Genomic DNA, 16,162 nt, shown 5'->3' on the forward strand with positions numbered 1-16,162 from the left:
ATTCTCACTATGCGTATTTCTTGATAATCAAAGGCACTGAGGGAGGCAAACAAGCACAGCTTCAGTAGTGACCCTTACTGGAACTAACTTTCCAGTAGAGATGAGGACCATGGGTAAGGTCAATAGGATGGTGCACAGGCCCTCCGATGTGATCTGTATACCAGTCGAATAATGGGAGTCAATGAGAAGACGGATCAATGAGGAAACATTAGCCATCCCAGAGGACGACAGAGAGGGAGAGAGACACGGACATACAGACGACAGAGAGCAAAAGAGAGAGAGCTCGTGCAGACACATTTACCCACACAACAAGCACCTGGCGCCCTCACGGAGACACTCAGGGTAGAGGACTTCCCGTCTGTGTGCGTCTGTAATCGGAATCTGTATCTGCAGATGCTCATCAGGGCAACAGGCCCCGAGGGACAAAGAGCAGCCAACCAGTAGAGAGGTCAGGACGAGAAGGGGAAGGCTCACTCCTCTCCTACCCGCACACAGACCAAACTAGACCGGGTACAGCTGGACCAAACATCTCCCCATCTGTCTACCGCCTAGACCCCCCCCCCCCCCCGCTCGGATTAAACCATTGGTGCGAATGTCCAAGAGAATAAGCAGTCTTAATGGCTGTGTTTCATGTAAGCGTGTGATATAGATGGATGAGCGTGTTGTTTGCTAGGTATGGTATGTAAATGTCGGGTGTGCGCTTGTGACAGTCTCTGTGACGAGGGTACTCACAGCTGCCGCTCCACGACTTGAGCAGAGACTTGATACTGATCTCAAAGAAGAGCGAATCCTGCAGGCTCAGCATGACGCCAGCGAGGGCTGTTACCAAAGACCAGTCCTGTTAACGTTATCCTCCAAAACACAGACCGGAAACTCCAACCTCGCTGGCCCAAAAATACACACTTCCTCTCCCCCAAAACACACACACACCTCTCCTCCTAACAGACAGGAGCTCAGTTCTACCCTCCAGAGGAGCTGGTTATAGGAGTCATGGTGAACATCAGAACAGACACCAGTCAGCCGCTGTTTGCAGAGAGGCCTATGGGGAAGTGTCAGGCGGTTAGCTGGGTTCAGTGGAAAGTACAACCACCCAGAGAGACACGGAGAGAGGAGAGCGTGAGGATCTTTAGAGCTGCATTCCATCCAAACGCCCGCTCGCTAGCCAATCCACAGAGTCCCTCACCACGCTCCCAGCACAGACAACACAGAGGTGAATGAATACCGTAGGAAAATAAATAAATTAAATAAACAACTTTCCTCCCGGTGTTAGAGAGAGGAATGGGAAGTGGAGCAGCACGCAGAAAAAAAGACTTGTCTCGCCAGAGCACAGCAATATTCCCTCTCCTCTTCTCTTCTCTTCCTGTGTCGAGTCCAAGCCTGCTACCGCTAGCACTGTCAGCTATTCTCCCCCCGTCGCGCTCTCCCTCTCCATTCGCTTGCAGAAAACCCCTCCCCTCCTCAACTAGCTCTTGTTCGCTCACTGATGCTTGCTGACGCACTCTCTCTCCATTCAGTTTCAATAGCTGGGTGAGGGGAGGTGGGGGGGTAGAGGTGATGTCATCAAAATGCTGCGAGTGTTCCTTGGCTGTGGTCCAGCGCTGCTGGCCTATCAAAACTACACTTCCTGTTCTCTCCACAGTAATACTGATGCGTCATCCCCAACTGCAGTATGAGGAAGAGGAAGAAAAAGAGGGATTGAAAAAGCCGGGGTGGTGGGGGGGACTGGAGGAAAGAATATGGTGGGAGGCGGAGGACACACCTGAGCAGCATAAAACCAAAATTAAACACTATTCAAACTCCATTCAGCACTTTTCCAACAAAAAACAGGATATATATATATTATTTTTTTTATACTAAAAATGTTCCACCAATAAAAATGTATTTCACACACACCAACACAGAGTAGCCTAGAGTATGCTGCTGGACATGAGACTCCATATTGGGGCGTTTCACCTTTCACCTGCCTGGGGCACAGAACATGGCACGCTGCAGCCCTCACCCACAGAGCATGACATGATGGGTAGAAGGATACTTAATCCGTTTGGGTCAACAACAAACTGACACACCCATAGGAGTCATAGGATTACATCATAGTTTTTGTCCAGCAACAGCCATCAGACACAAAGAAATGCACACACATCGCTGGTGACACACACCCCATTGTGTGTTTGTGTCTCTTTTTAAACCCTGGCTGCAGACTGAAATAGAGCCACATGACATCAACTGATTTGTGGTCATACACAGTTGTTCACAAAACATTTCAGGGAGAACAGATATACAAGATGAACACTAACAAAATATCTATTTTTCCTCCATTTGTAGCGCAACGTTGCCACTTTTCTCTTTCCCAGTCGCTCTCACCATCACATGACTGTCTCTCACAACATAACAAGTTATGCAAAACCAAGCAGGGCTCTGCATTGTAAACAAACTCTCCACAAAGACCTGCATTGTCACACCCTGCCCGCCCTGCAGTATTGTCACTGGGCATTCAGGAGCCTTATGATGGAGCAGTACTGAATTAGTTTAGCCATTTAAAACAAATACAGTAGAAAGGAGAGGGAGTAGTGTGTTCATTGCAGTTGGTGATTGACCGTATGTAGCTGTGCCATTCTGAGGCATCGGTCTAAACACCAGCATAGTAAGCTCTGCTGCATCTCGGTTTTTCTATCAGAAGCAATGTTCCTCAACTGCAATTTGAAGTTGTTAACGAAATCGTTAACTAGCATTAACGCAATGACTGGAAGTCTATGGTAACTGCTAGCATGCTAATACCAGTTAGCATTGGCTCGTGAAACTACCTTCATACTGGATGCAGAGACCTAAAAATTGTATCCATGAGTTAAATCCGACTCTGGGAAAGTAGATAAATGGCTTCATTGACAAAATCCCAAAGTATCCCTTTAATGGATTTTAACACTTGAATTTGTGTTGTGGTTTTTGGTTTGTTCAGTCTACAGTCTACAGTTACATAAACTAATGAAAATGCTATTGTGTTTTGAGATACATTTTCTTTCGTATTCTAATGTTACCCAAGACCTTCATAAAAACCTTCATTTTTGCAATAGCGTGTATGAAATGTATTTATTAAAATGTTGACGTTCAAAAAGCGTGTCATTGGCCCGAAGGGAGGGGTCCAACAAGGCTTTTCTAGAGTTAAGTAACGGTAGCTAGTGCTAGTTGGCTGTACCTACACAAAAACCTAAAGTATTTCTCCTTCAAAACTCAGCCTCAGTCTTTTTTTTCCAATGATGAGCCAACACGTTTTCAGTACTTTCATTTCCATGACTGATCAAACCTAGTTGTTTTCTCATGCTCTCTCGTCCCTTTGCAGCAGGCAAAGTTTGGAACATCGAATCGCAATACATAGAGAATCATGATATCGAATCGCAATACATAGGCACCCAAGTATAGTGATAATATCATATTGTGAGGTCCTTGGAAATACCCAGCCTTAAGAGGATACTTTGGGATTTTGGCAATGTCTACTTCCCCAGAGTCATATGAACTTGTGGATGCCATTTTTAGGTCTCTGTGTTCAGTATCAAGGAAGTTCGAAGTAGTTTCACGAGCCAATGCTAACTAGCGTTATCGCACTGAATGGAAGTCTCTGGGTATCTGCCAGCATGCTCATTTGACAATGGGGAAGTAGATAAAGGGCCTCATTGCTAAAATTCAGTAGTATCCCTTTAACACACACACACACACCTCACCTACCCATGGCTCATTTTTTATTTAACTAGGCAAGTCAGTTTAGAACAAATTCTTATTTACAATGACGGCCTACCCCGAACAACGCTGGGCCAATTGTGCGCTGCCCTATGGGACTCCCAATCACTCCCGGTTGTGATACAGCCTGGAATCAAACCAGGGTCTGTAATGACACGTCTTGCACTGAGATGCAGTGCCTTAGACCGCTGCGCCACTCTGGAGCCCATATCAGAGATCGCACTGTTTAGAGTAAACACTGTTCATATCTTCAGGAACGCAGTACAACAGTATCAGCTCTCTCAGGTTAGATCAAACATTACTCTGTCCAAAGCAGAACAGGATATCATCAAAGAGCACTGGGCCCCCAACAAGAATGTCAACAATGGAACTAAGCTATGCATACCTCCACATTTTAGCAATTTGTTTTGATGATATAGGCCCATCTGTACTAGAGCTGAAGGTTCAATTGAAAAAGACCATGGCAGGCCAGGTAGAGGCAGATGTCCAATGGGAGGAGTGACAGTGGCTGATTGAAAGCTGGCCATCCTGACTGGCTCCAGACATTACTGGGCAGGGGGAGTTCCTCCTATAAGGCCACAGTGAGGACAGAAGATACATTTCCTGTCCACAGTGTTCTGCACAAAGTAGGGGGGAAAGAACATCAATTGATAGGAGCTGTAATCTACTGCAGAGTTCTGTCAAACCATCCAGGTCTGTGCCCAAACAATTCGAGCTTCTACTTCTAAAAATCAACCTTTCCAGAAACAAGCATCTCACCGTTGCCTCTTGTTATAGACCCCCCTCAGCCCCCAGCTATGCCCTGGACACCATATGTGAATTGATTGCCTGCACCCCCCCCCATCTATCTTCAGAGTTCGTACTATTAGGTGACCTAAACTGGGATATGCTTAACACCCCTGCCGTTCTACAATCTAAACTAGATGCCCTCAATCTCACACAAATTATCGAGGAATCTACCAGGTACAACCCTAAATCCATAACCATGGGCACCCTCATAGATATCATCCTGACCAACTTACCCTCCAAATACACCTCTGTCGTCTTCAACCAGGATCTCAGCGATCACTGCCTCATTGCCTGCGTCCGTAGTCAAACGACCACCCCTCATCACTGTCAAACGCTCCCTAAAACACTTCAGCGAGCAGGGCCTTTCTAATCAACCTGGCCCGGGTATCCTTGAAGGATATTGACCTCATATCAGTAGAGGATGCCTGGTTGCTCTTTAAAAGTGCTTTCCTCACCATCTTAAATAAGCATGTCCCAATCAAAGAATGTAGAACTAAGAACAGATATAGCCCTTGGTCCACTCCCAGACTTGACTGCCCTTGACCAGCACAAAAACATCCTGTGGCGTACTGCATTAGCGTCAAATAGCTCCCGCGATATGCAACATTTCAGGGAAGTCAGGAACCAATATACAGTCAGTTTGAAAAAGCTAGCCTTATCTTTCCTAACAGAAATTTGCATCCTGTAGCACTAATTCCAAAAAGTTTTAGGACACTGAAGTCCATGGAGAATAAGAGCACCTCCTCCTAGCTGCACACTGCACTGAGGCTAGGAAACACTATCACCACTGATAAATCTACAATAATCAATAATTTCAATAAGCATTTTTCTACGGTTGGCCATGCTTTCCACCTGGCTACCACTACCCCGGCCAACAGCTCTGCACCCCCTGCAGCAACATGCCCAAGCCTCCCCCATTTCTCATTCACCCAAATCCAGATAGCAGATGTTCTGAAAGAGCCGCAAAATCTGGATCCCTACAAATCAGCTGGGCTAGATAATATGGACCCTCTATTTCTAAAATCATCAGCCGAAATTGTTGCAACCCCTATCACTAGCCTGTTCAACCCCTTTTTCGTATCGTCTGAGATCCCCAAAGATTGGAATGCTGCCGCGATCATCCCCCTCTTCAAAGGGTGAGACCCAAACTGTTACAGACCTATATCCATCCTGCACTGCCTTTCTAAAATCTTCAAAAGCGAAGTTAAACAGATCACCGACCATTTCGAATCCCACCGTACCTTCTCCACTATGCAATCTGGTTTCCCAGCCGGTCATTGGTGCACCTCAGCCACGGTCAAGGTCCTAAACGATATCATAACCGCCATCGATAAGACAGTACTGTGCAGCCGTCTTCATCGACCTTGCCAAGGCTTTCGACTCTGTCAATCGGCAGACTCAATAGCCTTGGTTTCTCAAATGACTGCCTCGCCTGGTTCACCAACTACTTCTCAGATGGAGTTCAGTGTGTCAAATCGGAGGGCCTGTTGTCCGGACCTCTGGCAGTCTATGGGGGTGCCACAGGGTCCAATTCTCGGGCCGACTCTTTTCTCTGTATATATCAATGATGTGGCTCTTGCTGCTGGTGATTCTCTGATCCACCTCTACGCAGACAACACCCTTCTGTATATATCTGGCCCTTCTTTGGACACTGTTAACCAACCTCCAAACGAGCTTCAATGCCATACAACACTCCCGTGGCCTCCAAATGCTAGAGAAACTAAATGCATGCTCTTCAACCGATTGCTTTCCGCACACGCCCGCCCGGCATCACTACTCTGGACGGTTCGGACTTAGAATGTGGACAACTACAAATACCTAGGTGTCTGGTTATACTGTAAACTCTCCTTCCAGACTCACATTAAGCATCTCCAATCCAAAATTAAATCTAGAATCGGCTTCCTATTTCGCAACAAAGCCTCCTTCACTCCTGCTGCCAAACATACCCTCGTAAAACTGACTATCCTACCGATCCTTGACTTTGGCGATGTCATTTACAAAATAGCCTCCAACACTCTACTCAGCAAACTGGATGCAGTCTATCACAGTGCCATCCGTTTTGTCACCAAAGCCCCATATACTACCCACCACTGCGACCTGTATGCTCTCGTTGGCTGGCCCTCGCTATATATATATATATATATATATATATATATATATATTCGTCGCCAAACCCACTGGCTCCAGGTCATATAGAAGTCTTTGCTAGGTAAAGCCCCACCTTATCTCAGCTCACTGGTCACCATAGCAACAGCCACCCGTAGCACACGCTCCAGCAGGTATATTTCACTGGTCATCCCCAAAGCCAACACTTCCTTTGGCCACCTTTCCTTCCAGTTCTCTGCTGCCAATGACTGGAACAAATTGCTTTAGCTGGAGACTTATCTCCCTCTAACTATAAGCATCAGCTGTCAGACCAGCTTCCCGATCACTGTACCTGTACACAGCCAATCTGTAAATGGCACACCCAACTACCTCATCCCCATATTGTCATTTATCTTCTTGCTATTTTGCACCCCAGTATCTCTACTTGCACATCATCATCTGCACATCTATCACTCCAGTGTTAATGCTAAATTGTAATTATTTTGCCTATATGGCCTATTTATTGCCTTACCACCCTACTCTTCTACATTTGCACAAACTGCACATAGATATTTATCTATTGTGTTATTGACTGTACGTTTGTTTATTCCATGTGTAACTCTGTGTTGTTTGTGTCGCACTGCTTTGCTTCATCTTGGCCAGGTCGCAGTTGTAAATGAGAACTTGTTCTCAACTGGCCTACCTGGTTAAATAAAGGTACATTTTAAAAAATCCTGTACAGGTATACCGTCCTCCTCCTATTGCCTCACAATGCTATCAACATTACATTTAGCGCCATAACACTACGTCAAGGTGAGAGGCAAGGTTGGTTCTAATAGATTTTGTTTCAACTCTGATCGCTAAGCAGCTAGCTGAGCATCTTCAATCATTTTTTAACATGTTAATAACATGTCTAATAATGCGCACTAGAAGCTCCCATCCATAACCATTCACTTTCCATCCAGAACCAGAACCACCACCACCTCCACACCACTTCACCATATCCCGTCTTCCACCTCACTTGACCCAGCTTCCCCAGATTTGACTATCAAATCCACAGAGCTGAGTCATGGGAGAGTTACTTTAAGGTCACCACAGCACAGCACAATGAGTCCCTCCCTACGGATAGAAGCACAGAGCTGCTGTCGGCCAGCCAATTTGGAATTAAAACTCTTCACAAACACACGTAGCCCCTCACTCTCGGCAATTTCATTCCTCATGTGACGGGTCAGTTATTTGAGAGTCAGTGTTCATAAAACTATTTGTCCCCTCTGCTATGAGAGTTTTCCCATAGGAGTTGCAGACCAGGCTCTGTGCTGGCTGGCTCGGTAATACTATTTTACTGTTACTGCCTTTTGGGTTTGCAGTACTGCTCCCTGTACGCAGCCCGATTACAAAACTGGTGCTAGATGTCTGTACCAGCACCATCATGGAGGTCAGAGACACCAGTTGACAAAGAGGTACTAGGCTACAACATGTGCATCAAGAGTCAGCCAATAACCCCATCCCTAACACACACACCTCCACATTATAAAATACCCCACATGCATACAAAAACACCTGCGTTTAGTCACATTCACGAACACACCGGGCACCCTTTAACCAAATACGTATCAAATCATTCCCTGGAATCAGGTTGCAGCACATCCACCACAGGGGTGATGTCATTGTGTGCTTCAATGACCAATAACAGAGAGCGAAAGAGAGCACCACCTCAAAAGTCAATGCAGGAAGGGCAGGCCATGGCAGCTAGAGGAAAGACCGAGGACGTGACACTGAATCATATGGGAAGGGTGTGTGAGGGAGGTCCCAAACTGCAGAAAGAGCAGCTTCAAAAACATTCAAAATGTTTCCTTGATTCTTTAGGCTACGCCATAAACCACAGTAATCATCATCATCACGCATCTCATCCATTTACACGACACATTACCACTGTCATCAACTTCAGAGTAGTGTGTTCCTGTCTAATACAGCGGAAGGCAGTGTACTGGTTGAATAGAACCTGGATTGATTCAGGTTTTTCATTCTCAGAGAGAACATTTGGGAAGGAAATTCATCTAGAGACCACAAACATGTTCCACACACGAAAGTCCCAGAGAAGAGGGGCAACTTCAAACCGGGCAAAGTGCTACCCGCTCAACTTCCACCATGTGCGTGGCATGGATACATTTCTGTACAACTCAGCGACTTTGTCTAATCTAACCTGAATAGAGACGCCTCATTGCCCTAGAAGAGGATTGTCAGTAGTAACAGCGTGGAGTTCAGAGTAACACTCATACCTTCACCCAGCTGATACAGTAAAAAGCGTAGACATGTAAGCTCTCTCTCAACCTGGGGTCAGAACTGGTGTCCTGGTGCGTCTGAAGGGAAAACAGCGTGGGACTGTATTTAGGTGTAGCAAGCTGTCAGTGTGGACTAGCTGTAAAGCTCTCATAGGGAGAATTGGTGGATTTGTTGATTCAGCCATGTTTCAGGGAGGAGCAAACAGAGAGCGAGCGTGTTCTGACAGGCAGGGCTGAGCACAAAGCCATGCTGATCGACTGACGAGTCATCACCCTGTGGACGATGGAAAGAGGCTGGTGAACACACACACAAAACGAGAGGCCTGTTGAGTGCTTACTATAAACAGATAGGTTTGGGTCCTCCATTTTGAAGCCAATAGTAAATTATTTTTAGTGTATTTAATGGTCTTTCAGAAACAAAACAAACCATTTTAGAGGTCCATTCCAAGCCATTAAACTCAGAAGCTACCGTATCATAGAGCACTAAAAATATATTTAAGCCCCAAAAAAAAAAAATAACAGCAACTCAAGTTCCATTTCAGCATAGAATATAACACCGCTCAGTGACTTTGTGATAGAATATTCCACCGTCCTGCTAACTTTCACTGTGCCCTTTCACAGAGTTCTCCGTCTGTAATACCTTGTGGTCATAGCGGTATGAGCATGCTGCATGTGAAATGTTTATTTATTTAACCTTTATTTAACTAGGCAAGTCAGTTAAGAACAAATTCTTATTTACAATGACGGCCTACTCCGGCCAAACCCGGACAAGGCTGGGGCAATTGTGTGCCGCCCTATGGGACTCCCAATCACGGACGGATGTGATACAGCCTGGATTCACACCAGGTACTGTAGTGACACCTCTTGCACTGAGATGCAGTGCCTTAGACCGCTGCGCCACTTGGGACCCCAGAATTGTCAATGTCCCAGATCACTCACTACCACAATAATTTTAAACTCTTTCACACACACAAGACACAAAGCCTTACTTTACCTGGAGGTACTGATGTGGCAATAACAGAATAAACCCTCAATGACCCTATAGCCTACTGTGTTTCATGTGATGGCATCTCATAGGTATCACGTTAGAAGGTTACTGCAGCTGATGACGTTATTGGTTTACCATGTACTAGGCCAAGATAAAACTAAAGATTCAGCCAGTTGATTGACTGTTGACTCTGCTCAACAGCACAACACCTCATGTGCATACGACAACAGAGTTAAACACAACAACAAAACTCTGTAGTCTTGATAAGGCGAGTCAGGCATTCATTGTAAGAGAAAGCTTCATAGTCTGTCAATACCTTTGATGCGGTTGGAGCGGACGGGCCTGGTGGTGGAGGTACTCAGACCCTCCTGGTCCTCCTCGATGGTCTGGCCCATGGCCAGCAGGCCCAGGCGCTTCATCCTCAGCAGACGGGGGCCTGTCTCCCGGGGCAACCCTCCCCCAGACTCCAACGCCCCCCCGTCCCACGATATGGCGGCTGGGACCAGACTCCTTAGGAACTCCATGTATGTCTGTATTCACGCTAACTCACTCAGTCCAGCATCCAGTTCAAATCCACAGTCAGTCACTCTGCACCATCTTCCCCCACAAAACTACCTGGCTGTTTACCACTAACAGCCAGGGTTACAGTCACTATGTCTGTCTGCTGCTTAGCGCTGTACAGTCAGTGATATCGTAAACTACGATAGTCAACAACAGACAGCCCATTAGAAGAATGAAGAGACACTACCTAACCTATTGAAACTCAGTCTGTTGTATCCCCCTACAGCGAAGAGTCGGAATGGGAGAAACTTCCTGCGCAGCCAGAAACAGTACCTGTCTGCTCAGAGGGAGAAGGCAAACAGACATCACACTCCAGCAGTGATGTAATCAGGAGTGGGTGGAGCCAGGCCAGGTCGGTTGCCAGGCCCTATCAGGGGCAGGACCAGAACATGTTCCACAGGAGATAACGCACGCCTGGGCCCATAGCCAATCAAAACAGAGACAACACCCTGGCCTACCTCTCTTAGAAGAGTGAGCGAGAAGGAAGCGAGACCAGTCTTGGTGGAGAATTAGTGAGAAGTGGAAGGGGTGTGTAAAACAGAAGCGGCAGATCAGAGACAGACTGGATGTTCTGGCGCTCACCTCTCTTAGGAGGCTTTTATTTACAATATTAACAGGTGCAGGACGATAGACTTAGTACAGAAAATAAAAACAGGACGTTGACAAAGAATAAATCTAAGATATCCTAGGTATAAACTATTCCGGCAACAACTCTTTACCTATTACAAAACTCAGGTATGGCTCTACTCTAGCCAACCTGTTACCTGCCCAGCCTGCTCTCCCCCAGGCAAAGGCCAACTGACCACCTAAAGTACTCCTTCCAGGAACTCCCTTCAGCTAGGAACGTTCCATCATTATAGCCCCGAAACACATTTCTACCATTAATGCGTAATTTCCCATGGACATATAACACCATAAAAACAACAGTTTTACATAAACCCACACTTGAATAACTTGTGCCATAACTATTTCTTTAAGACACATAATACACATTCATGAAGTAATTTCCCACCGGCACTTCAACAATTGCACACCGGCACTTCAACAAGAAACAGCGCGGCGCTTCAAAAACAAATAATTTGGGTAGGTTAAATGATATGATTATTCTCTACCAACACGTCTATCATTACCGTAATAATATATTTCACATTGCTAGAGCATGTACATTTAAATGGACAGCTTTATATACGGTAGAAACATGGTTAACAAGTTACATTGTTTTAGTAACTGGCGTGCACAAACACTCGACTTTGGCGCCTTAAGTCAAAGTATTGTTGGCAAACGGAATGCGCAACTAACCAACATATTCTCTTTTGTGTCAGGATTCTTGGCTATATCTTGAGATACAATAAAGAATCTCTCCAACCAATCATTTTTTTCAGTGTCATTGTTTATGAGCCACGGACATGCGCTCCATGACAGGATGACTCTACCCTCCGGCCCGTCTGTGTATACTGATAACCCTTATCGCCTACTGAACTGTCATATGGTACTAAACATACACTTGACTAAACTTGGGCGGTATACCCTGTACCGGGGTATTTGTAAATAGCCACGGGATGTTTTTTTCCAAATCATGTCAAAACTGTTTTTAAGTTCATCAATAAGTTGTAATATTTGTAGCTACTCTAAGTAAATACCTGCAGGCAACTTGTGCAATACGTTAAGAGATAAAGATAGACTTCTTCATTTCACCCGTCACATTATGAAGCTTACTGTAGTTCCCCAGAATCTTTGAGCCAGTCGTGTTAGTTTGTAAATAGCACAACGGGAGAAAGCAGGAGCAGGCGAGTCCAGCTGTGTATTGACAGGGGTTGCGTTTCATATTGAAAGTCAACCGTGTTGTTTTGCTTCAATAGAGTGATCAGGGACGTGCAACTATAGTTTTCCTTCACAGAAAATACATTAGTGCAACACATTCGGCAGAAAATAGCTTAATTGTCAGATGACAACAGAAGTGCAACACGATTTGGCTGGCAGCCACACAAGTAAATGAGCTTACAATAAAAAAAAAATTTGGCCATCATATTTCTGTTTATCATAGAATGAATGTAACCAGCTATCTTTCATAATGTTTTGCTTAAAGTTAATCTTGCATTTTACCAGAGAAAAGTACGCTGGCTACAAAGAGAGAAGTACCAGAGAAAAGTAGGCCGGCTACAAAGAGAGAAGTACCAGAGAAAAGTAGGGTGGCTACAAAGAGAAGTACCAGAGAAAAGTAGGCTGGCTACAAAGAGAGAAGTACCAGAGAAAAGTAGGCTGGCTACAAAGAGAGAAGTACCTGAGAAAAGTAGGCTGGCTACAAAGAGAGAAAGAAGTAGGATGGCTACAAAGAGAGAAGTACCTGAGAAAAGTAGGCTGGCTACAAAGAGAGAAAGAAGTAGGATGGCTACAAAGAGAGAAGTACCTGAGAAAAGTAGGCTGGCGACAAAGAGAGAAGTACCTGAGAAAAGTAGGCTGGCTATAAAGAGAGAAGTACCAGAGAAAAGTAGGCTGACGACAAAGTGAGAAGTACCAGAGAAAAGTAGGCTGGCTACAAAGAGAGAAATACCTGAGAAAAGTAGCTACACAGTCAGAGCTCTGTCTTTTGTTTGAATGCCTTTGTGAATTCTCAGAGTGGAGAAGCGCAACTGAATAGAACATTTGCTTGATGCTGAGCAGAAATAACACAAAGAAGCAGTTTAGATAATTCTTGAGTTTTATATTTTTTTCCTGCGTGAAAAACAAAGAATTCTGCGTTAGGGTGACCCCTGGCCGAATTAGTACGGTCACGGGGATTCATATTGTGTTAGCTTTCTACCATGTTTTAGATGTCAAAGCCCTTTGGATGAGTTATCTGTACAGCTGCCACTGCAGCTTGATTTCCTTGCGTTTTTCTCCTCTCTATTCTGGGCCCTTCTGCTCCTCCCCTATCTCCTCTGAGCATAGTAGGCTTTCCCGTTGCCCTAGTGACTCCCAAACTCCACAGAGACAGTACTATTCCGTCTTCAGACAAGCATGTGTCAAAACATTGTTAATTTGCTAAAGTTCTCTTTCACATTCGCTTGTAAAAGGTCCAAACTAACAAAAATCATCAACTTTAAAATATATTTTTTAACTTATTTATACAAGTTTCCTCATTGACATAAAATATATTTTAAGAGACCTGGTCCTACCTATATATGTATAATTTTATAAGCCCGGATTGCCTGTCTTTGCAATTCATTTATTTTCGTTTGTGCTCGTTAGCATATTTAGCTAGGAGCCTTAACGCAAATTAGTTATTACTTGTGCTAATGTTGTTAGCATTCATTTTAGCATTTTGAAGGGAGCGCCCCCTTGTGTACTAAACTGGTAATACAGTAAATCCCAGTGAGCGAGAAGGACGGTGTGAGGCTATGAAAATCTGGATACAGGCCAACCCTACACTTAACACTTTCCAATCCCATTGTCTCGCACACGCTCTACTTACACGAACTCCGTTCGAACCCTGGTATTATATGAACAATCATAAGACATGGCAAAATGAGCAGAATCTATATAATTCCATATCACTATTATTTTGGACAATATATCAATACTTAATCTAAGTATTGATTTCTAAGTATTGGTAGTGTTAGCTAGCACTAGTTGGTTGTACCTGCACAAAAACTACAGTATTTTACCTCCTAAGCTTGTTCTCCATCTTTTTAAAATAGTGAGTCAATGTCATCAGCACTTATTTTCATGACTGATCAAAACCCTTTCTCTCATGCTCTTTGTCCCTCTGCAGCAGACATATACAGTAGTGAGCAATATGTTTGGAACATCAAATTGCAATATCGAATCACAATAGATATAGCATCGTGAGAATCGCAATACATATCGGCACTTAAGTATCGTTAGAATATCGTATCGGAAGTTCCCTGGCAATTCCCAGCCCTAGACAATATCCATTCCTACCTTTGCCACCTAGGAAGTGTGTGACTGGACCTTCTCAAATAGTATTAAAGTACACTTGCTCTATAGGTTACTGAATATACATGCATCGCATAGATATTCAAAACAGAACAGTTTAACTCAATAGGAATTGCCACAACATGGATGTAGCCCATTTAGAGAGTCATTATGAAGAAAGTCCATTTTCTGCTGATTCGTCATCACCACACCTATTGTGAGCGGTTTAGTTTAGCCAATAGTACGAACACCTCCCTCTGAGCGCCCTCTACCAACCTGATCTGAGAACAGCTGTGACAGATGAAGCTCATCCCATCTTGTGTAAAACAACTTAAAATAGAACAAAGATGGCTCTGTGTATCATATAATCTGAATGCTACTGTTTTGAGAGCTGTGCAATATAGCGCCTACTGATGCAGGTTTACTGAGGTCAGCTGTATTAGTGTTCAGTAGGACAGAGCCTTGGGTTAGAGTTCTGGCACAGTAGGAAGTAAAGAGGAAGTGCTCACATCCTTTGGTGCAGCGTGAGAACAAGTTGAGGTGGTGTAATGGTTTCAGTACCACCCCACCGTGTGAGTGCTAAAGCTGCTTTCTGTCAAATCACCCACACCCACGACAGAAAGTTTTTGTTTTTTTTAAGAATCCAAAAATGTCAGCCAAAACACTTTGTCTTGTTCTTCACATTTTACTTTTCAGTTACATTCAGTACTAACCACATAACTGTTTTTGCTGTGTAAGAATAAAGCTGCAGTGTATGGATACAAGCCAAATAAAGGACAGGAGTGGTGTGTACTGGGATGTCTTAGGCAGCTAGCATTACAGCAGCCCTGCCCTCCAGAGGCCAGTCAGTAGACTGCACTGCCAGCACAAAAAGCATTGAGCAGAGGAGCTGATGAAGGAGCCTTTGCGCTGAGCTCACTCAAGGCTCGGTCTATTCCCTTTAAGAAGAGGGTCCCTTGCTCAGGGAGTAGAAACATGATGAAATCACCAAGATGATGCTGCAAGTTCATCAGACCTGGACTTTCACAATATCTATGTTGCATTGGTGTGACTAGGGGATATGTACAGTAGTACTGATTTCAGTCTAACCAAGTGATAGTATACAGAATAATTTAACTCCCAATCTTCACAGAAAATATTGGCAGATTAACCTACATCCAAGGCCGAGCCAGAGGGAGACATGGATTATTGGGATAATTTCGTTTTGGTACATTGTTGTTCTAATCTAGATTATGTGTTTCCAATGCAGGTTCACAGAGTTGACAAAACATTAGGAACAACTTCCTAATGTTTAGTTGCACCCCTTTTGCCCTCAGAACAGCCTCAATTCGTCGGGGCATGGACTCTACAAGGCATCGAAAGCGTTCCACAGGGATGCTATGCTGGCCCATGTTGACTCCAATGCTTCCCACAGTTGTGTCAAATTGGATGGATGGCCTTTGGGTGGTGGACCATTCTTGATAGACAGGGAAATTGCTGTGTTCCACGCTCAACGTTGCAGTTCTTGACACAAACCGGTGTGTCTGGCACCTACTACCATACCCCGTTCAGAGGCACTTAAATCTTTTGTCTTGCCTATTCACTGTCAATGGCACAGATACACAATCCATGTCTCAAGGCTTAAAAATACCTCTAATCTGTCTCCTCCTGTCCATCTACATGGATTGAAGTGGATTTAACAAGTGACAACAATAAGGATCATAGATTTCACCTGAATTCACCTAGTCAGTCTATGTCATGGAAATATCAGTGCTCCTAATTGTGTACACAGTGTATGTAAAACAAACCAAAATGAATCTGACAGAAAACAGAT

At 44.5% G+C, this 16,162-nt stretch overlaps 1 protein-coding gene across 25 annotated transcripts in view; it reads right to left on the bottom strand.

Annotated features, from left to right (window-relative positions):
- Window positions 1-16,162, bottom strand: part of LOC139578560 (protein furry homolog-like) — a 91,009-nt gene that overhangs the window by 57,868 nt on the left and 16,979 nt on the right. For 15 of the 25 annotated variants that reach the window (XM_071406340.1, XM_071406328.1, XM_071406325.1 and 12 more), the window contains exon 1: window positions 10,190-10,726. The exons of 1 other annotated variant lie outside the window; for it this stretch is intronic. In XM_071406340.1, coding sequence (XP_071262441.1) covers window positions 10,190-10,397 — 208 coding nt within the window. In that variant the 5' untranslated portion in view covers window positions 10,398-10,726. Of the gene's footprint in view, window positions 1-732; window positions 1,385-10,189; window positions 10,728-16,162 lie in introns of those variants that run through there. 9 more of the 25 variants (XM_071406315.1, XM_071406322.1, XM_071406320.1 and 6 more) reach the window with 4 other exon arrangements.

Source organism: Salvelinus alpinus, chromosome 6 (genome assembly GCF_045679555.1).
Source record: "Salvelinus alpinus chromosome 6, SLU_Salpinus.1, whole genome shotgun sequence".
Taxonomy (NCBI): Eukaryota; Metazoa; Chordata; class Actinopteri; order Salmoniformes; family Salmonidae; genus Salvelinus; species Salvelinus alpinus.